We start from the raw sequence: 23,113 nt of genomic DNA, 5'->3' as shown, positions 1-23,113 counted from the left end.
CTTGAGGAGAAGCCTTGGTAGGGTGAGGGTCACATTCCCCAGCTCTTGCTCTGCCAGCCCCCCATGCAGTCCCAGCACTGGGTGATGAACCTGGGGCTAGCCAGCACTGGATAGCTCAGGAAATGTGCATGGGACTTAGCAAACTGGAGGACACCCTGCTACTATGTGTGCCAGGCCCGCAGAAACATCCCTGGGAGACATAAAGGCAACCTGCCTTGTTCTGCACGATGCCATATTTTAATGACGCTTTGTCACTGAAGGAAAAACTCTGAAGTTTCCATTCTTCATTGAAACAGCAAAAGCTGGAACCGAACAGAAGAGTCTTTATGTCCTGTCAAAAGAAGAGAGGGTTTCGTTAGTTGTCTTAAGGGCAAACAATACTATGATGCTCAGTGTTTGAAGTCCCTCAGGAGCTGGTCTTGCATTCTAGCAGCGCAGTCTGTTTTCCAGCAAGGTCATCGACTTTCATTCTTTCACAAACTCATTCTTCTCACATTTGAAAGAAGAGAAAATGTGACCCTGAGGGTCTTGGCTCTGGAACATCCGCAGGCCAAACCAGCCTATGCTGACCCAGGCCCAAGTCTTTTTAGGTTCCTTAGAGGAAAACTGAAACACAAAATTTTAGTTCTAGAAGAGACCTTGGAGGTTCTCGACTGCACGCTATAATCACCTGTGGAGCGCTTAACAATCCTGGTGCTCAGGCTACATACCAGCCCAGCTAAATCGGAACCCCGGGGTGTTAGACTCCTGTGTCTGTAATTTTAAAAGCTCTCCAGGCAATTCCAAAGTGCAGCTATGTTGGAGAACTGGTGCCGTAAGACAGGCTTAGCAAACTATGACTCACGGGCCAAATTTGGCCCCACACATGTTTTGTAAATAAAGTTTTACTGAAACAGGGGATCACCCATTTACTTATAGATTTTTGATGCTGGCTTCTACGTAACAATGGCAGAGTCGAGCGGCTGCAACAGAGAGTCCAAAATACACGATCTGTCCCTTTACAGAAAAAGTTTGCCAGCCCCTGCACTAGTACCACCCCCTACTACATGTAAGAATCTCCTCTATGCCATCACCTACAAGTGGTCCCCCGTGAACTCAACTTGAACCCCAACAACCCAGTGAAGGGGTTCCCACCACCCCCCAAGGCAGTACCTCCATTTTTTCACAGCTCTGTATTCTCTAAATTTCTAGCTGATATTGATATCACTGTGCATCTCCCATAAACCCAAGCCCTACTCTGCAGAGCCCTGGAAAGTGCCCTGAGCAGCCCTGGAAGGCAGAGCCTCTCCTAGAATGCCCCTTCCTAATGCCGCTACCTCCTCTCTGTCCACCATGATTTTATAAAGTCTCTGAAGGATCAACACATGGGTTGTATGGACACCTCTCCAGGTCAGATCTTTCCTGCAGATTCAGATTATTTCCTTTCAGAATTTTTTTTTTCATTACACGTGAGGAAGTCTAATTGATCAAAGCATTTGTCTACACGACATCAAATGTGGGCTGGCGGCACACAGGAGAGAAGGCTGGGTGAATTCAACTGCCAGGACTTGGTTTCCCGTCTTACACAACAACAATCAAACAAAAACAAATTTGAACTGAGTTTTTTGAGAGCTTAGAAACTACAGGGACTGGAGTTTTCTGGCTGAAGCCCATGTCTGTTCTCTTAATCACAGAACAACAGCCCGCTAGGCACAGTGTGGTCACCAGGCCACAGAGTTGCAAGCCTGGAAGCCTGTGTGCTATGGATGCCTGTGCCCTGGGCCCTCCTTTTCCCTGGGTGGGCCTCAGGTTTTCCAGCTTTCGGAAATGCTACTGCTGGATGGTCTGATTTTAGGAGTCTCAAAGGGCCCCTCTCAAAATAGGAGTGTGCACTGCAATGAATCACAGCCCTGTGGCTACAGATAGCCAGAGCACTTACTCCCAGGCTTGAGGCCATGTAGAGTGTCTGACCCTACCCCTGGCCTCCTCTGCCCTATGGTCTGAAAAGAAGGAAAGAAAAGAGAGGGGACGAATGGAAAGGGATAACACTCCTAGAAAAATCTTTGACTTTTTTATCTGTGAGCTGAGTAAATACTTATAGGTAGGAAGTAAAGGAGGTCAACTGCATCCCCAGGCATTTTAGCTTTTCCTCCTGGATCCTGGTTGAAGAGCCAGTGGCAGACAGCAGGAGCAGCATTCCATCCCCCAGAAACTGCCGGCCAAGGGGAGAGGTGAGGCCATCTGGCAGCTGAGATGGTGAGGAATCCAGGGCATCCCTGCAGAGGAGGCTGACAAGGCCAGGAACCTGCTCCCTAAGTCTTATGACCTCAAGTGCCCCCAGGAGGCCAATGCCGATGTGAACCCGATGCTAAGGAATGATTAACACCCGGATATCCTTCCCTCACTTCGATGCAGCCTGAGCCCAGCTTGGGAGATTTGCACCAAAGAGCCAGTCTAATGAGGACAGTCCTCCTACTGCCATCACAACTCTGGAGTTGCCTGTTGCACATGTGGGGTAGCAGCACTAGGCCGAAAGGAGAATGAGACCCTGGAATGTCTGAATGGGAGGAGGTTGTACGCTCACCTCCTCTTGGAGAGGACAAGGCCCTCATTTTCCTGACTGGAATTTCCATTTTAACAATGACTGAGACATAAGCTGAATGGGGCCAGAGGGATCAAAGTCACCTCACCCACACCAAATCACACCAAGACAGCCTTGATTCACACTGCACCGATTCATAACAATTCAAATCAAAATGTATCCATCCACACTTTTAACTCCACACCAACCTTGGCCACTGAAAGGTCCATCGGCTTTGACACTATTTGCAGCTTGAGCATCGTTGGGACTGGAGAGAGGATCACTTCTTCCCTTGTCAGTTCATCCTCCACATCCTCTGAAAGAATACCAGGACATGTGAGCTTCTCGTTATGATGCATAGAGAACAGAGTAAGAAATCACTTGGGGTGTCTGGGTGGCTCAGTTGGTGAGGTGTCCAATTCCTAGTTTCAGCCCAGGTCGTGATCTCAGGGTCATGGATTGAGCCTCATACCGGGCTCCACACTCAGCAGGGAGTCTACTTCAGATTCTCTCCTTCCCCTCTTCCTCTGTCCCTCCCTCAGCTCACCCTCTTCAAATAAATAAATAAATAAATAAATAAATAAATAAATAAATAAAAAGATAAAATCTTTTAAAAAAGAAATCTTTTAACACGAAAGACATGGATGAGTTTGAATGAAAGGAGGGCTTTCCCAGCTTCAACCTGCCTCTCCTCTTTGGAGTTCCCAGCCCTTCACCAGAAGGAAAAAAGGCAGAGCGAGGGCCCTTGCTCCTTGTCGCAGCTCCATGCTGGTCCATGGCACAAGGATGCTGTGATTTGGCTACTGGTCCACTAGAAAGTTCTGCCTACAGACATGCAGTGAAACAAGAGCCTAGGTCTGAAGCCATGGCATGGAGTCAGGCCCAGAAAAGCCTCCCTCAGACATGTGTCTTAAAAAAGGTGGGCACGACATGCAAACCTATCACCGAGGACAAACATGAAGAGGGCAGAATTAGGAAAGAAAATGCCGCCATTCCTGATGAAATAATAATAATAATAGATTATCACCATCATGGCTTTCACTTACCAACCACTTGTGTTTTAGCACCTAAGTCCTGTAAAGTCCCAAGATGGGGCAATTATCACCACACCCACTTACAGGTGAGAAACTGAGCCTACAGAAGTGAAATGACCGGCCTGATAGCCTGCAGAAGGAAAAGTGGCAGAGACAGGATAAAACCCAGGCCAACTCCTAATTGTTCTGCCATCCTGCCAGCCAGACTTCCAGACCTCCCTGGACCTCCAGCCGGAAGGGACACTAAGTCACATATCCCATTCGGTCTTCCTACAGCTGGAGCAACAGAGACCCGGAGAGGGTCCCAGCGTGGTCTTGGCAGCACCAGCCTGTGCCTTCCTAGCTGGCTGAGCCTCCCTCCTACCACTTTACCCACGGCTGCAGCATTTACCAGAACACTCAGAGGAAGGACCCAAGTGAAAACAATCCAGGATAATTATGCTGGCAAAGCTGAGTGGACCAGTCTCCAGAGAACCTACTGAACCTGTTTTTTCCTCATTTTCCCAAGATTAAATGATTATTTTAAAAGTACACTCCACTACATAGAAATCAACATTATTGCTCATAATTCTGTACATCTGGGACTACAGAATTGTCATTATCCCTGCCCCACATCTTCTGGAGATGCTATCCAAAGGCCAACATCCCCAGGACACACGTCTTATATCCTATTCTACAGTCTCCTTTTCTCCCCTGGAGGAGGACCAGGCACAGGACGAGGCCAACTCCACTGAGAAGGAAACCCTTCCACCTTTAAGCTGAAAAAAATTAAAAGTAAGTCTGGAATTTAAATGAGAACTCTTCATAGTTAGGGCCTCTGAAAAAGTCGCCCTGTGACCATAGCCCTATAAAAGTACCCAGAATTATGACCAAATGTTCACTCAGCAACATACATACGTCTTAAAAACATGGTGCTCAGTAGAGAAAGCAAGAATGCGGATGGGATGTAGAAGGCGGATGCGATTTACAACCGTCACAAACACATGCACACAAAAAACCCTACACATTTTGCAAGAACATACACAAGTAAACAGATATTGACTAAGTACTGGAGAATGGTGGCTCGAGGAGAGGAGGGTCATGGGAGCGTGGGGGTGGGGCTAAAGGGAAGTGAAGGAAAGCAAGAGGAAGGGAGGAGGAGAGACAGAGAAGGAGAGGGAGAGAGAGGGGGGAGGAAGGGAGGTACAGGGAGGGAAGGCCAATGGGCAGGCTTGCAAAGATCAATACTGAGAATGTTCCCTGGGGGAACAGAGATGTGTGATTAATTCAACCCTGGGCAGCTGAGGCCCAGAACAGATGGGAAGATAACCTGAGTGACTCTACCAGGCCCCAAAGGGCTCCTTGCAACGCCTCAGCCCAGACTGTTTCCTGGAGGCGAACAAGGAGCAGTATTTAAGCCTATTTGGAGGCTTCTGTTTAGTCTGAGTTTGTCCGGGAGGGAGTTGGGGCCGAAACGAGCTCTGCTCGGGGCTCCATGAAGTGAATCTGAGACTGAAAGCTGGGGGCCCAGGGGACACAGGCCGGGTGGAGCCCCCGAGAGCAAGCAGCCATCCTCAGCTATGCCAGGAGGAAGTTGGCCCCTGCGCAGGGATTTGGTTCAGGACCACAGAGCAGGCCTCGGGCCCAGATGTGGTGGGACCGCCATGCGAAGGAAAAACAAAGCACTCCAGAATGACATGTTGGCCAAGCAGACAAAACCATCTGCGAATGCCGGTGGTTTCAGGATGCTATTTTTAAGGCCCTGGAATAAGGGTCTGGTTGAAAAGAAGCAAGGGAGTTTGTTTCCCATACCATTGTATTTACCCTTTAGAGGAAAACATATATACACACACGCACACACAGTAATCTATACTAGAGGTCCATATACGTCTATTTCCAGGTGTCTGATGGGTATTTCCCACTGACTGCAGATATCTTGCCCTGGAAGTGCCACAACACCCAGACCCGGAATCTCAGCACAGCACCCCTCCAAGGCTGCATTCGGATAACAGATCCCATCTCCCCAGCCTGAGACCTCAGCTCTCTCTCACACACCACGAGGATCCAGCCTCCAGATCATTCTGCCTCCAGGATGTCTCATACCTCACCCCTACCCGTCTCCCTCCACTGTTACAGGAATATGTCATTCTTTTTTTTATCCATCCATCAAGCACTTCATTAAGCATCTGTGGTGTACCAGGGATTGATTATGCGGGACAGTGGAGGTCCAGAGAGGAGTAAAGCATCACCCCTGCCTTCAAGAAGCTCTCTGCCTAGAGGGAGACACAGAGCCCCAAACAAATAATGTAACATGAGACAGTGCAAGGGTTTTAAGAGCAGAGGAGAAGGGGCAAATAGTTCTGCCTTAGAGGGCGACAGAAGCTTTCCATAAGAGCTAACTATTCGAGCAGGGTCTCGAAGTACCCAGAGGATTTCACCAGACAGAAGAGAGGACCAATCACATCTTTCTGAGACTATTCCAAGAGCCCCCCCCCCCACTGTTCTTCCAACCTCCAGGCCCTTATCTCTAAAATCCATCCTCCACAGGTATCCAGAGATAGCCCAGAACCCACAGCACTGCACACATTACTCACCTGCACAGAATCTTCAAGTGCTCATTACTGGCTAATGATTTACAGTCAAGCTCGTTAGCACAGCACTCAAGGTCATCCTGGCCCTGGCACACCTTCGTTCCAGCCCCATCTCCTCCTGACCCCATGACTTCCCCTATGGGCCAGCGGCCTCAAGCCAATCACTCTTTCTCATACTCCGTGCCTTGCCTACAGGCTTGTTGCACATCTCTACTTGGCAAGACCTTGCTCAGCCTTCAGAGCCCCATCTAAATACTACTTCACTATGGAGACTTCTGGAACCCACCACAGAGCTTGGCTTATACATCTCTTGAAGCACTGATGAACTGCTAATCATCTGCTTTATGTGTTGCTATCAGAGGACACCTCTCTTCCTTTGCCCCACCCAACCCACCCCTCCAAGAAAGTAGGTCACTTTTTATTCCCCTTGATGTACTTTCAACAGCCTCATCTATGCCCTGGCACGTAATCACCAACAGAAGTTTGCTGAACTGGACCAAAGGAAAATGAATTGGGAATCAGGGTAGGGAAGAAGATTCTATTCCTCTAACCAAATTTTATTCCTTGTCTCTGCCTCACCCCAAAACTTATCTTGCCCTTCCTCTTGAGGGCTGGGCTCCATGATCTCTTACCTGTTACGTCCTTCCCCTTTTCTAAATCATTAGCTGAGCCACCAGCAAAGTGGGGTCTGCCTCCCTCTGGAAAACACACACACTTCAAACAACTAGGTTCTGAGAGAATTGCTAAAAGCCTTCCTTCCAATAGAAGCCCTCTGGGTTCTGAAGGCCAGGAAGTGCTTCATTTTATGTCCAAACAGGAGTGGCTTTCACTGGAAAATCTTAAAGTGCAGTGCTTTACAGAAACACTTCGGATGCCAGCACTTGCTGGCTCCGTACCTCATTCCGCACTGCCACGTGCAGGACTCTGCCCCTTCCCGGGCTGGCCAAATGACACCCACCAGGCACTTCTGATGATTAAAACTCTAAGGCAACTGTTACCTCTGAAGTGAGCTGAGCAGAATAAACAAACCCCTGCCTCGTCATTCAGAGAGAGGCCCCCTGCCTTTCAACTTCATCAAAGCAAATTGTCAGACTGCATGTCTCACACAAGAAACTTCTAAAGAGTGCATTGCTTTTTTCCTTTGGTTTAAAGGGAGCACTTAAAAGGAGAGGGAAAGTATGTGAAGAGCTCCTGTCTGCCAAAATGGCCCAACAGGTAAATTGCTGGCTTCCGGAAGAAGACCAAATATCAACGCCACTCAAGGCTCATCCTTTCAAGTCTGGTCGCTGGTTTGGCATTATGCATTCCACTGCTGCTTTACCAAGCCCCGCAAACACATCAGTCCTTGAGGAGTAGAGAATTGTAGAAAGAGGAAACAAAAGATCGCTTCAAAACTAGAACGGATGGACATGTTCTCTATCTGGATCCTGGAGAGTAGTTATAGGGATGTACATATATGTGAAAATGCGTGGAGCTAAACACTTAACGTGTGCACTTGGGGATCCCTGGGTGGCTCAGCGGTTTAGCGCCTGCCTCTGGCCCAGGGCGTGATCCTGGAGTCCCGGGATCGAGTCCCACATCGGGCTCCCAGCATAGAGCCTGCTTCTCCCTCTGTCTCTGCCCCCCGCCCCTCTATGTGTATCATGAATAAATAAATAAAATCTTAAAAAAAGAAAAAAAAACAGGTGTGCACTTAAGTACTTCACACTTATGCCTAAATAATAAATCGATAAAGTTTTTAAAGGATGGTCCCTGCCAGGCAGAGCTGTCTTCTGGAGACCTTGGTAGGTTCTCAATAGCCCTAAAAGAGCCTCCAAAGGCAAAAGAGGCCCCTCTGTACCCCGCCCACTGCCCCCCACCCCAAGGTGGGTCCAAAATGCCCAGATTTTTTATAAGGATTTCTCCAGGACTGAAAGAAGACAAAAGAAGACAGCAACCAAAAAGAGAGAAGCCTGCTCTACTCACTGGGCCAGCCTCTCCTTCCTAAGGTCAGGTGGGAGGTAAGGAGCACCCACCCACTAACTCCCAGATGGAGCAAATAAAGCCCCCTGAGCCCCACGGGCACAGCATAGAGGCACAGCTGCACCTACCAAGTTGCAGGACACCCAGCTCACCATCAGCTTTGTTGGGCACTGGCAACTTGTTTTTCCTAGAAAAAAAGAAAATGTCAATGTACCAGAGGAAAATGATACCGAAACACAAACAGCAGAGAAGAACATGAGGAGCACTGGATGGGGGTTCAGGGGCTGGTTCTCTCTGGCCCTGGCCCTGCCATTCATGTGTGTCTCCCACCAGCCACTCCCCCTCTCTGAGTCGCAGGTTCCCTCACTGGATGGGACTAAACACCCTCCCAGGTGCCTCTCAAATATGTGTTCTCACGGACACACACACATACACACAGCAGCCAATACAGGACAACATACCTTGTAGTCTGACACTTGCCAAGAACCAAATGCAAGTGTATCTTGCTGATGTCACTGTGACAGTGCTAGAAAACACACACACACACACACACGCACACACACACACACACACACACACAAATCAAGTGCTTGTAATTAATCATTGCACAGATATTTTTTCATCACATCTCTATTTTTATTTTTTTTTCCTCCTAGCTTTCTTGTAAAGCCATCAGCAGCCATTTATGAGAAACCTCTAAAATGCACCAAAAACCTGTCCTGGGATTCTGATCTGTAAGTTCATGTATGTACATGTGGAGCTTTCTTAAAATGGCCCACCTGTATTTTAGCTCTCTTTAGATTTTTTTTCCTTCTAGCATGCATTATTCTGGATTAAAGCAAATCTTTTTTTTTTTTTTAAGAATGTATTAAGAATAACAATATTACATCACTCTCTGAAAATCCATTTACTATGTTAAAAAATGACAGCCCTTTTGAACATGGCATTGAAATATATTTTCCTCCAACATCCTTGCAGGGTAAGATATGATTGAAGTAACAATCGTAACCTTGCCACGGTACGTTCTATTGAATTGGCTTCCTCCTGAAGATGTATGAAGGGGCGTGAGTAGAAGACCACGGAGGATGCATGGCACCAAATCCATGAGCACACACTGCTCTGAACTCTTGAGTTTCTTTCTCTGGCCTGGGGCTCTGGAACACAGAGCTCCTTTCCCCCACCCTCCCAGGCAGCCCTGATCCTCCCCCACTGGGTCAAGCCCATTTTTCCCCAATTCAAAACCACAAAATTCCTATGTCTCTACGCTACCAGGATTCAGCAAGCGTTCTCTTGGGGACTGGTAAAAGAACAAGCTGGAAAGAGAATCTGAGGCTTGGAGGGGCAGGAGGAGGAGGTGGAGGGGGAAGCAACACAGATGCTGTGTCACAGCCTCCCTTCCCAGCCTCCAGCAATGAGAAACTGCACTTCACCAGAGGCTTCTGTAAGCATCTCTCTCCCACTGCCACTGGCTCTGCCACTAGAGGCTGAGGACCCGAGTTCCACCTCTTTCTGCCCCTTCTGTCACTATTCCAACCTGAGACTAAGGCAAGATGCCTCCCCTTCGCATCTCAGTAGCCCTTCCTGAAAAGTGAGGATCGAGGCACGGTGCTAGATGACCTCTAAAGTCTGCCCCGAAGCATCCAAGCAGGGAACAGCAGGAGCAAAGACATCTCCGGAAGGCCCCAAAGAAAATGACATCTCTCTTGTACCTGGCTCTGCTCTCTCTGTCTCTCACCCAGATCACTGGTTCCCTGAACCCCCAGTGTGATGCCCCACCTCACACCGACTCTCCACATCTCTCTCACACGGGTGTCAAGGGAATCTTTCTAAAAAACAAATCTGAATACGCCACAGCATGGTTGAAATTCTTCAAAGGTTCCCCATCATCATCACCACCACCAACAATAATATTTATAAAAATGACAGCAATAATAACAGCAAGTACTCTCTGACTCGTTTGGCTGTTCCAGGCACTGTGCTGATGCTCTGCAAGCAACAAAAGCCATCTGCTTCTCGGGACAGCCTTATGAAGAAGCTGTTGTGCTGAACCTCACAGACGTCCAGTAATTTTCCCAGTACAAATAAGTGGCGGCACAGGAATTTGAACCCAGGCAATGATGCCAAAGACAAAGGCAGCAACCACCACATATACTGCTTCCTTGAAAAATAAAATCCAGGATGGGGTGCCTGGCTGGCTCAATCAGTGGCACCATGACTGTTGATCTCAGGGTTGTGAGTTCGAGGCCCATGTTGGGTGTAGAGGTCAAGTTACAATAAAACATTAAAAAATAAAATAAAATAAATCCAGGCCCCTTAGGGTGCCCTATGGGCTATCTATTACTTGGCCACCTACCACCCCAGCCCCCTCTCCCTCTGCACCCTCACACTCCATGTTCATTCCCTACATGCTGAGCTTCTCAGCCTCTGCCTCTGTACCTTTTCATAAGCACTTCAATCGGGCTAGACCATCCTTTGGCAAACCCATGCTGACCCTCTACAGCCCAAGGGTATGCCACTTCCTTCTCAACTCCAAACACACATCCATTCATTTCCTCACTCTCTCATTCAGCAATCACATGGCAGTTATCTGGCAGGCCTGTCCCTGCCCAAGGGAGACCCAGGCATGGAAACTGAACAGACACAAACTGCAATTTGACTTGGGCATAGTAGGTTGAATAGTGGTCCCCAAAGATATTTGGGAATGGTACCTTAGATGGCAGAAAGGACTTTGCAGATGGGACTAGGTTAAGGACCTTAGGATAAAAGAGGGTATCCTGGATTATCCAAGTGGGATCCATGAAATTACAAGCATGGTTATAATAGGGAAGCAGAAGGAGAGTTGACACAGAAGAGGAGAGGTGTGTGATGCCCGAAGCAGAGGTTAGAGGGGTACACTCCGATGATGTGGGAAGGGCCACAAGTCCAGGATGTGGGTGGCCATGAGAAGCTCCAAAGAAGCAATGAAACAGATTCTCCCCTGGTGCCTCCAGAAAGAACGAGCCTTGCCAACATCTTGACTTTAACCCAACAGAACAGATTTCAGACTCTGATCCTTAGAACAGTGAGATAATATATTTATGTTGTTTTAAGTCACTAAGCCTGTGGTAATCTGCGACGGCAGCCATGGGATACTAATACATACGGTAAGAGTAATCACAAGGAGGGACGAAGGACCGCGGAGTCACCTTCGTGGTGACCCCTGTACCCTGCGTGCCCAGCACCAGGGCAATGTTCCACAAATAGGTGCCGAGTCCCAGAGTGACCTTCACTGAAGCTAGCTGACTCACACAAGGTCACACGGCTTAGAAGTGCCAGAGCCAGAACTCAAACCTAGGCCGCTGGCTCCAGGCAAAGCTTCAGAGCACGTGGGTGGCCGAGAGCCATGGCGAGAGGGTGGAGATGATGTTCCCATTGCGTGGGGTACAGCTGGGCCTCTCCCCGGTCATGGGACTTCCACCCGGAGCGCCATCCATCAGCTACAGAAACCCAGGTCAGATGCTTTGTGTCCGTTTCCCATAGACCTCATCACCAGAGGAGACTTCAGTTCTGCTCCCACTGAGGGGATATGCTCATTGTTCCTTTCATGTGTCCCTTTGTGGTGTAAGCATTACAAAGTTTAAAAGGTCAGTTTAAAAGCATATTCTTGCCTTTGAGTGAAAACTATTATGGAAAACAATGACAAAAAGATAAATCAAGGGTTCAAAACACTTTTTCAAAATGTGATGGTGCAGATAAGCCAGAGACATGTCAAAGTGTGCATCCAGTAAACCCACGGGAGCCAGGCTGTAGACACCCTGCTTGTCTGCCATGTCTAAGGTCACCACTTTCCCCCTAGGCTCCCTTTTGTGTCCCCAGAGGAGAAGCCGGGACTCGATCCTGGATAACTGAACCCTGGTCAGTGGGAAGAGCTACTTAGAAACCTGAGTTCTTGACCCTGTTCCATCAATCCCCACGTGCCCTTGGGCAAGTCATCTCTCCTCTGTGGGCCTCAGGTGCCTCATCTCTACCTTGGGGGAAGCCCAAGCATGCTCATCACCACAGGACAGGACCAGGTGCAGGGTCTCTGAGAGGCCTGAAGTGTCTGGGCCATGCTAGCTTTGAGGATGCTCTCCTGCTTATGCAGCCTCACACTCAGACTATTTCACTGACTCTTAACATAAAAAGAGATGGGAAGATGCTCCTTCTTCAATGTTTGGCACTAGATACTTGGCTACATTAGTTATAGAGTACAAAAGAAAGGTGTCCCACGAGAAGACATTGACCACTCACTATATATTCCATTTCTTGGCAACTCAGAACCCAGTGTGAATGGAGTCCAAACTGACCCTACTCATGTGGCACAAAAATCCAGATTATAACATAAAATTTTCCCAAGATGGTGATATCCTAGCATACCTAACTAAAGCAATGTAAAATTATCTGGAGGGGCACTTCTCCAAAGCAGGTCACACAAGAGTCCCCAGGAGAGAGATTTTTTTTTTAAGTACCACTGAAAATATGCTCAAAACAAAAAACTAGTAAATATATGAGAAAATCATGCACCATCAGTGAAAACCAGGTGACACAGAAAAAAGGACTCCCATGGACTTGAGATAATAGAACAATCTAAAATACACTGTAATGGGGTACCTGCGTGGTTCAGTGGGTTCTGCGTCTGCCATCGGCTCAGGTCCTGATCCCAGGGTCCTACTCAGCAGGGAGTCGGCTTGTCCCTCGCCTTCTGCGCCTCCCCCTGCTTATGTTCTCTGTCTCTGTCTCTCTCGCATAAATAAATAAAATCTTTTAAAAAACGTATGTGTTACAAATATACATACTATATGTGGGGAGGGGAGAAGAGAAGAAAAGAGAGAGAAAAAAAACAAATATGACAAAGTCCTAGGCTCACTGAGTGTAGGTGAGGATGGTATAGGTGTTCACTCTTCTATTCTTCCAACTTTTCTATAAATTAGATCTTCTTTAACATTAGGGGAACTTGGGGTGAGCTTCAACAGGAAATGGGATACAATGAAGAGAAAATAAATTACTAGGAGCTATCAGATGACATGACCAGAATGCAGCCCAATATGAAGAGAGAAAATATGTGCAAGAGCAAAGAAGACATGTGGAGGTGAAAACATCAATTCCAATACCCATCTAAAAGGAGTTCCAGAAAAATATTCTTTTTAATTTTCTTTATTCCAGAAAAATAGAGTGTGAGAAAGGAGATTATTGGAAAGATAATGGCTAACAACCTAGCAGACACGAAACCTCACAGAAACCTAAGAAGCCTCAAACGGCACATGTGGAAAGCAAAGCACACCTAGATACGTCATATTGAAACGACCAGAATTTTAATGACAATGACAATCTCAGCGGAAAGGCAGATTATTTATAAACAAAAATTACTTTAACAAAAGATATCTTTGATACTCAAAATATTAAAGGTAAGGTCAAAACGAAGACATTTTCAGACAAAGGCTGAAAAAGTTTGCCATCACAAACCTTCACTGCACAAACCACTCACGGACTTACTCTAGCTAGAAGGAAAGTGAACCCAGGAGAAAAGAGCAGGATGAAGGCAGGAGCAAGAAAAGAAATCTGCAGACATGCAGATAAACCAAAATGAGAGCTGATGATACAAAAAATAACAACAGTAACAACTAATTATGGGGTAGTTAAAAACACAGGGATAATACTAGATGATGATACATAGGAAATGGGACAGGAAATGAGCAGCTGAAGCTTTCTAAAATCCTTGTATTCTTTGACAGGGTAGAGAGACTGATCAAACCCAAACTTTAAGTCAATTATGATTTAAAAAAAAAAAGAATTTTAAGAGCAACTGCTAAAACAGTAAAGACATAATCTATAACGTCCAAATCAGAAAGCCCAAGAAGAAAAAATAAACACCACTTGATTCACAAGTGCCGCTGTGGATAATTATTTGGCAGTTCCTCAAAAAAGATGAATATAGAATCACCATATGAGGGGTGCCTGGGTGGCTCAGTGGTTGAGCATCTGCCTTTGGCTCAGGTCGTGATCGTCCTGGGACTGTCCTGGGACGGTCCTGGGATCAAGTCCCACATCTGACTCCCCGTAGGGAACCTTCTTCTCCCTCTGCCTATGTCTTGGCCTTTCTCTCTGTGTCTTTCATGAATAAATAAATAAAATCTTAAAAAAAAAAAAAAGGAATCACCATATGACCCTGCAATTCCAACTCCTGGGTATATACCTCAAAGAAGTAAACACAGGGACGTGTGTTCACAGCAGCACTATTCTCTATAGCCAAAAGGTTAAAACAACTCACATGTCCACCAATGGGTGAGTGGATGAATAAAATGTGGCATATTCATGCAACGGAATATTATTCTACTATCAAAAGGAATGACATGCTATGACATGGATGAACTGCAAAAACATGATGCTGAATGAAAGAAGCCAGAGACGAAATGCCACATATTATATGATTCCGTTTATGTGAAATACCATAGATTGGGAGTTGCTGGGGATCAGGGGGTGGGAGGAATGGGGAGAAACTGCTTGACAGGAACAGATTTTGCTCTGAAAAGAAGAAAATGCTTTGGAAGTAGACAGAGGTGACAGTTATATAACACTATGAATATGCTAAATGCCACTGAATCGCTCACTTGAAAATGGTTAAGAAAAAAAAAAAAGGGACGCCTTTGGTGGCTTAGTGGCTGAGCATCTGCCTTCAGCCCAGGGTGTGATCCTGGAGTCCCACGTGGGGCTCCCTGCGGGGAGCCTCCTCCTCCCTCTGCCTGTGTCTCTGCCTCTCTCTCTCTCTCTCTCTCTCTCTCTCTGAGTCTCTCATGAATAAATTTTTTAAAAAAAAGGAAAAGAAGAGGAGGAAACAAGAAATAAAGAAAAAGCATATGGCGAAACGAAAGTACAGAATACAAACAAAAATTCAAGTGTATCAGTAATTACAATAACAGCAAACCAACTCCTTGCCAGCCAAAAGACAGAAACACTCAGGATTGACCTTTTTTTAATCATTAATATGCTGCTTCACAAGGTACATGACACAAAAGGTGAACCATACAACATGGGAGAAAAGAGAAAACCATTTAAAAGCTAACGCAGGGCACCTAGGTGGCTCAGATGGTTCAGCGTCTACCTTTGGCTCAGGTCATGATCTCAGGATCCTGGGATCGAGCCCAGGATCGAGCCCCGCATCGAGCTCCCTGCTCAGTGGGGGGTCTCCTTCTCCCTCCAGCCCACTCATATTCTCTCTCTCTCTCTCTCTCAAATGAATAAATAAAATCTTTTTAAATAAATAAAAGCTAATGTAGTTAATCCTGTATCATTGTATTAAAAGTAGACGTTGAAATAAAAAGCATTATTAGTGATAAACTTACTTGTTACAGAACAACAAAAGGAACGATGCAACAAGAGAATTCAGCCGTGTTGAACCTCTATAAAATGAGGTTCAAAAAAAAATGAGGTTCATCACAGTCCCACCTCAAAGACCTGTGGTGAGCATTACACACATCAATCCATCGAGTGCTGAGAATAGCGTCTGATGCAGAATCGCTCCATGTTCCCTGACATGAGGATGATGCTGGTTATGAGACTAGTAGCACCTTGACTCCAAACACCTCAGCTTACGAATACAAGTGCAAAAATATGAAGTAAGATAACAAACAACCGTACTGGCCATGACTTTGAAGACAATCTTGGCCAAGTAGGGAAGCAAGAATATTTTAACATTAGAAAATCTAGTCATGGAATTCATACCAACAGAGGAGACAATAATCTCAGTAGACCAAGAAGAAACATTTGGTAAAAAAATAAATAAATACTCATATGTACTTTCAAACTAGAAACTTTAGCAAGCTCAAGGAATAAGAAGGGCTTTGCTTTACTTGGTACAGACGTATCTCAACCCGACAGGACATCCCAACACTGAAGCCCTGCTTGCATCCCTACGGAAGGCAGTGGCCTCATGAGGCTGTCCTATCCCACAGGATTCAAGCTCTCCTGGAAACACACCAATGGCAGGCAGTGCAACCAGACAAGTGAACCTGACGACCGGGGGCCAGGTTTCCTGGTGCAGGTCCAGCACTCTTGCCACCACCCGGCTTCCAATAGAACCTCCTTTCACAATGCACAACAGGGCTAGATGATAATGGAGCAGAGAGCTGTTCCCATTGTCAGGGGACACACAGGAACTGGACAGACGAGCCACAGGGCTAGCTCGCACCAGAGAAGACTGGCATCACTTCGAGCTGTGACTGCCTTGAGTCTCAGCTTCCCTTTCTCCAGAATCGTCTTTGGGGAAGCTCTAAGGGCCATAACATGCAGTGATTCTAGGCTTCAGAACTGGGACCCAGCCCTTCCCCACCTGCAGGCGCTTCCTGGACACGTGCAGGTTGGGGTGGGGGGTTAGCAAGTCCTCAGGGGGCACCCTCGGAGGAGCAGCTGTGTCACGTTTTTTTCCTCACAGTGACATTCCATAGCCCTGTGCCTAAAGGCTCTCATTAAGGACCAAACTTCAGGAGGAGTAAGCCTTAATGAGGCAGATCCCTGACAGGCAAGCTGATCTAAAGAGAACTTTTTTAAAAAGTCAAAGTGCTCCATAGAAGAAAGATTCCTTTCACTTTCCTGCTGGTTCTCTTCGGCTTCCTACAGAGGCTCAGCAAGCTCCCCGAGATGAAGGTATAGAATTGTGGTGACTTAGGCTGGGAAGAAGCTTGGGAGTCCCCTGGCATAACCCTGGTTTGAGAGATGAGGAAACTGAGCTCTGGGGAGACGAAGGGAGCTCCTCCAGCATCCTCGCCACCCAGATGCTCGGCCCTGTGGGATCCATGTCCCAACCTCAGGAAGCACTCTATCTCCCTGGGCAGCCCAATCAACAGGCAATTTTCAAATGAAGCCCTAAAGAGCACAAGGCTATTGGAAGTCGTCTTGTGCACTAACACAGTGTTTAACCCATCTCGGTTTCACACCCAGCAGCTGCCAGTGCTCAAACTGTTGACCTTCCACATATAAATAGGAATATTTTTCCCCCCTCTCTCTTTTCTTTTTTCTTAAGGATGTGGAAAACTTGACTAGAATTGCCTGGTCTGACATTTCCTGTAAGAAAGCATTCTGCTTGGAATACTGTGAAAGCAATCTGCCTTAACAATTCAATCCAAATAAATTATCTTCCTGAAACTAGTGAAAAAAAACTTAATTGGAAATTGGGCTACATACCCACGTCTCTCTCATCCGGGTCCATGATGACGAAGGTTAGAGAAAGATAGGGATCACCCGGTGAGGACAGATTTGGGGGAAGGGGAGGAGCATGGATGGCCCTGCATCCTCCTGGAAAAGTCATCGGCTCAGCCCATCTAGCTGGAGAGAACACGTACTTTGGCCTCCCCGACCATTGTTCTTTCGGGATGATGATTTCTCAGCTTAACTATCTTTCCGTATGCGCCCTTCCCCACAGGCTTTGGCACACACCCTTGATAAGAAGTGTGCAGAGCCAGAGCAAGATCTGAAACCAGGTCCAACATTTCTCTTTCCTTGAGTCAGGCCGGATTCTGACACATTCCAGAAACAGAGAAGAAATTTACCCAGTTACCAAGACATCAGACTGGGAGGGTTCCTTCAAGGGCACACAATTCATAAAACAAAACTGTACTAGGTGTGACCTTCCCTCATATTATTCTCCCATTCCCCTAATTGGCACAATGTCTTAGTATACAACTGGTATTTAATGGATGCCCGCTCTGAAAGCTGGGAAGTTCTCAGAGTTCACCTAGATCCAGCTCATCCATCTGGAAGGACTAGAAAGGCCCATCCAGACCATCTAGTCTAATCCTGCAGCCCTGTCGGGCGTAGGGATGAGGTGGGTGTGGAGCTTTTGCCAAGGCCCCCTGGGTAGCGGGCAAAGCCAGAAATAGAAATGTTAGGCTCCAGACTCTCGGCTCAGTTCATTTTAAATGCTGAAGTACTGATTGCACTTCCTTATGACCCAGAAGCATTAGGACAGGTTGGCTGCTCTTCCCTTACAGTCGCTAACAGGGCTTTGTGGCTCTCCCAATTCCTATCTCCCTGCCCTTTTCACAAGCTACAGTTTCCTGGGTGTGGCTGAGCTCAGCTCCATGAGGAGACTGGTGCAGAGAGGCAGACATTGCTCAACAGGCAGTGAAAAGGTGGGTAGAGCTGATGTTTCACCAGGGAAAGAAAAAAATCCTGGTGAAGGAAAGTGGTCTCTATGGAGTGGATCTCTGGAGCACGGCCAAATCCACTGAACCATTCATTCACCTGAGCTGTGCAGTTCACCAAGCAGAATGTTACTAGCCCGTGATCTCCCATGGTCTTGCCCCCTCGCCTCTGCCCTCCAGCATGTGGCTGCACCGCTCAGCCAAACCCAACCACCGTGAGACTCTGGATGAGCCCAATGACAAGGGCCAGAGCTGGAGATGTGATGTGGCACCTGGCCTGTGCCACAGAGGTCCCCCAGTTTGGGCCTCAGACTGCACATCCAGCAAGTGGGATCCCAAGCCCACCTCTGATTAGGGCTCCTGGCATCAAGGTGAGGACACAATGGCATGGCTCTACCAGAGACAAAGATTAGCCCTGGCCCTGCCCTCCTTGAGGCTGGTAGGAGAGCCAGGATGGAAAGGATTGCCTCTACAACCTTGGCACTGTGCCAGGGAGTCAAAAGTCACACTTGGGAGTTATAAAAGGGAAGGCACTGACGTGCTGCCTGAAAGACATTACATAAGAGTTGCCACTGGTTTCTACGGTGGATTAGAAAGCTGTGTGGAGATGTTTACTTAGCTGCTAGGGGAAGCTGCTTTGGGGCACTGTCCCTGCCCTGTTACTGTCCTACTAAAAGCCAACACATCCAGGGAGGGAGCTGTCCCAATAAGAGAGGTCAACTTTCTCTGAGTCCCATTAAACAGTGAGTCCACTTCAGTTCTGTTTGGTTAAATATGCCAACGAGTGGCTTAAAACAACTTCCGAGATGAAATATTTCCATCTTGCACACATAAAACTCTACTCTGCCCCGCATAAGCCGTAGTAAAAGAGCCACGAGCCACCAGGCTGAAACAACACTGTCTGGGTACATTAACTTATCAATTTTAAAACAGAGAAATCTGGGTTCATTTGCTTTTAGGAAAGTCGAGGCGGTTACACTTAAATAACAATTGTTTTTGAAGCTCATGTCTTTCCCCCAAGTGGTCCTAGGTGGATATTCACCTTCTCTGGACTTCATTTCCCTTCCTGTAACAGTCTAAGTGTTCTAAATATTCTATGGTTTTGTCCTTACAGTAATAATTATTTACCTGGGTATCTATATCTACTTCACCAAGCACTTGCAAGCCATCAATTTTAACTTAATTCTCACTAAAGGCCTATGTGGGAAGCAGCATTTTCACAAATGAGGACAGTGAGGCTCAGAGGCTTGGAAGTTGTCCAACACAAACCAGCCCATGACACACAGGTCCACAGTGAAGTGAGGAAAATAAGCACCAACACAGTGCATCTTTCACATTGACTCACTCATGTGTTCATCTTAAACACTGGAATTTTGTTTCAAGATTATATTTAAATTTTATGAAATTGGGACACCTGGGTGGCTCAGCAGTTGGGCGCCTGCCTTTGGCTCAGGTCGTAATCCTGGGATCTGAGATCGAGTCCCACATCGGGCTCCCTGCATGGAGCCTGCTTCTCCCTCTGCCTGTATCTCTGCCTCTCTCTCTCAGTCTGTGTCTCTCATGAATAAATAAATAAATGGTAAAAAAATAAAAATAATAAATTTTATGATATTGGTTTTTAATGTTCTTATTAGCCAGAAAATCAGTAACAACAGCTAATAGCATCTGATCAATGGTGAAGTCAACAGGGCTGAAGCTTCAGGGGCCCTCACTTGTACAGGCCCCTTCCAAGAGGCTCAAGCAATGTGTTGGCATGGTCTTCTATTTTTGCAAAATCTGCAAAAATGAGATACTTTTATACTCCTTATCTGAAAGAGGCCACTAAAACTGTGTTTGTCTCAGGCCATCCACCTCTGGATCTGAACCAAGTAGGTCCCCCAGGATTTTGTTGTTTGTTATTGCATTTGCTTATATGTTGCTGACCTATGAACTCTCGGTATTCACTGTACCAGCTGTCTGACACAGAGTCTCTTTCGACCCAAAGACCCTGCCATTGTCTTACCCTAGTTCACATAGACAAAGGCCCAGCCAGGGCTGGCTCAGCTCTCGGAACATCTTTCTTCCACCCCACATTGCCCCATCACGAAAAAGGAATCTTCAGGAAATTTTGACCTACTCCAAAAGCACAGAGGACAAGTTGGTTTCTGGAAAGTTCTTAGAAAAAAAGAGAAAGAAACATGTTGCTTTAAAATCAAGTTAGCTTTGCTAACTTTGAGCATTACACCACTCACACACATAAAACCAGAGAGCTATGGAATTTCCATGGGTGGGCCAGCCCCAACTCAGGACAAGCACACCCTGAGCTAAAATTAGATGTGTCCCTGAGCCAGTTAGGCAGCCTCCCTATGCAGGGAGCCTCTTCTGACAGCTGTTTTCACTTGAAATGGGGTGTGAGGGTCCCTGAGTACCCACTAGCGTGTAGGTCCCTCACTGCCCCCCCGCCCAAGTTACCCCTCTGCTTATCTGCCTTGAGCGCAGGTGGCCCCTGGGCAGGAAGCCCAGCAGGTATTTAGTGGGGAGCTAGGACACTGCTCAAAGGTGGGGAGGAAATCCACGCAGGAACATTCTACGAGCCCGGAGGCAGAGGAGCTGAGGGCCCACACAGATGTCAGGAAACTGGGGACTTAGAATTTTAGCACAAGGCAAATATTCCTTCCCAAGTCCTTAAGAGGTAACCAATTAATGTGAGTTTAAAAGCACTCTCTCTTCTACTTAATAGAGAAACTTCTGCAGAAGCGGAAAAGAGCCCTTTGGCAAGGCTCTGGCTTCCCTGGTTTCTAAGGATCTGAATCTAAATAACACAAGAATGAGATGGAAAGCACAGACTCTCCAAAACACTCCAGAGCCCTTGCTGCTCCAGGCTGCACCCCTCTGCCACCATTACCTGTCCCCAGTGGGGCAGGCGTGCAGGGGCCTACAGACGGCAGCCCCTTCTGGATTGTGTGGGTGAGAAATGGCCCTGGCAACACGGCCAACAGGAAGAGCTTTGACCAAAGGTAGCTGGAGTTTTTTCCAGAACAAATATAAAAACCATGTGAAGCAGCTGGACCCACGTCAGGCAGTCTCCTGTTGGAAATGTCACGTTGAACCTCACGATGTGGGTGTAATCAAAGGACTGGAGATTTCGAGAAAACATCCAGAGGATCGGCAGAGGGAAGACACAGCCAGCTTGCACTGCCAGGCTGTGGGTGTATGGACTCCAGTCCTAGCAGCATGGGGAGGGGAGGATGGTTCGGGGGAGACAGGGCAGGAATCACCACGGGGACAACACTGAAAGAGTCTGCTCTCTGTGCACCTGGACCGTCTGTAAGAACTACTGCTTCTCTAATAGGCAAGGGACGGTTCCAAAGGGCTTGAGGATGCCCATATGTAATAGGGACCGGCCTGCCACACGACTCACTGGGCACACTGGGCTGTTCCCTAGGTGCTTCCTGGGCTAGCCTTATGTTTCACATTGTCACCCCACCTAGACCCCAACCCTCACTGACACACTGTGACTTTGTTACACTTCTCTAGGATCTTCACTGAGAGAGAAAAGATAGATTCTATTGATTATTTGTTTTTCCTATTTTTCCTATGTTATTTTCCCATTTTTATTTTGGAAAAATATTGAACCTGCAGGAAAATTGAAAGAATAACACAATGAACAGCAGTACACCATTCACTTAGAGAAACAGATGAACATTTTACCATATTTGCTTTTCCTCTCTCCTCCCACTTTCTCCTCCCTCCAAACACACACATACACATAGAAACACAAGTTTTTTGTTTTTAATTTTTGCTGAACCATCTGAAAGTGAGTTGGAGATACTATAACGTCATCCCTAAAGAGTCCAGCCTGTATCTCCTAAGAACAAGGACAGTCTCCTACATAACCCATGTGGGGTTTATTTGCATGACAATAGTTTTTAAAACAAAAATCCTTGTTTTAGCTCTCCCACATCCCGGCATCTGGTAAGTGTACCTTTTAGAGTTACTTTCTTTAAAGAGATAGGTAAATCAGTCATAACATCTTTATTAAATGGGCCAGCTCCACTTTTGGTTTTTATCTAAAATGGATACTTTCAACTTCTTTCTTTTGCTTTTAAAATACTCCTAGGAGTGTATTAGGTTTTAAGGATGCCTGTCCATCCATCCACATCTAGGCTAGAAAGGGACCTGAAATTTGTCAGGAAGCTGGGACGGGGCCAGGGGTGTGGGAGAGACACTGGGATGTAGAACCCAGATGGATTTCCTTGACTTCTGCAGCATTGTTTCCTAGATACTTGTCAAAATGCCCTTATAAGTTCATCTGCCCTCTAGAGAGTAAGTTCTGGAATGTGGATGCTCAGTATGCCATTGCTCATGAGGAGATGAACATGAAATTACGAAAGTGATTATAAACCCTGCAAAAGAGGCTCCAGTCTCAGATGATGGTGGAAAGTTTGGTCATTCAGAGACTTTTCTGGTTGATTGATTTCTTTTTCTCAAAGGAAATCTTATCTGAAGGCAAAAAAGCTGAACAAAGTGACCCTGGGACCAAAGGAAGCAACACTGTCAATCACAGGAACACCATCCTTCTCTCATGGACTTCCCATGTCTCTTTATTCTTTCATGGAATCTCATGAAGCCCTCACGAAGTGCAGAAGCCTTGAGCTGGACGACCATAGCCACAGGGGCCCAGGCAAGGGTAGTTTACCCTGCCAGCCCACTGTCCACACGTGGCCTAGAAAGAACTTCTAGAAAAGAGAAAGGCAGGAGTGCACATCTGTGTCAACCTCTAGAGCTTTAATGGAGGCCCAGCCTCAATGCCTAATGGAAGGCAAATTTAATCCACAAATCCTCCCTGAAGAC

The 23,113-nt window shown here is 46.8% G+C and overlaps 1 protein-coding gene across 5 annotated transcripts in view; it reads right to left on the bottom strand.

The window, feature by feature from the left end:
• MINDY4 (MINDY lysine 48 deubiquitinase 4) overlaps positions 1 to 23,113 on the bottom strand; it is a 104,645-nt gene that overhangs the window by 51,711 nt on the left and 29,821 nt on the right. For all 5 annotated transcript variants that reach the window (XM_072764654.1, XM_026019098.2, XM_072764653.1 and 2 more), the window contains exons 6-8: positions 8,255 to 8,313; positions 2,770 to 2,876; positions 215 to 331 (exon numbers count right to left, since the gene is read on the bottom strand). In XM_072764654.1, coding sequence (XP_072620755.1) covers positions 215 to 331; positions 2,770 to 2,876; positions 8,255 to 8,313 — 283 coding nt within the window. The remainder of the gene's footprint in view (positions 1 to 214; positions 332 to 2,769; positions 2,877 to 8,254; positions 8,314 to 23,113) is intronic.

The sequence above is a fragment of the Vulpes vulpes genome, chromosome 7, assembly GCF_048418805.1.
Source record: "Vulpes vulpes isolate BD-2025 chromosome 7, VulVul3, whole genome shotgun sequence".
NCBI lineage: Eukaryota > Metazoa > Chordata > Mammalia > Carnivora > Canidae > Vulpes > Vulpes vulpes.
The sequence above is the reverse complement of the archived record's forward strand: the minus strand, read 5'-3'. Positions and strand labels throughout refer to the sequence as shown.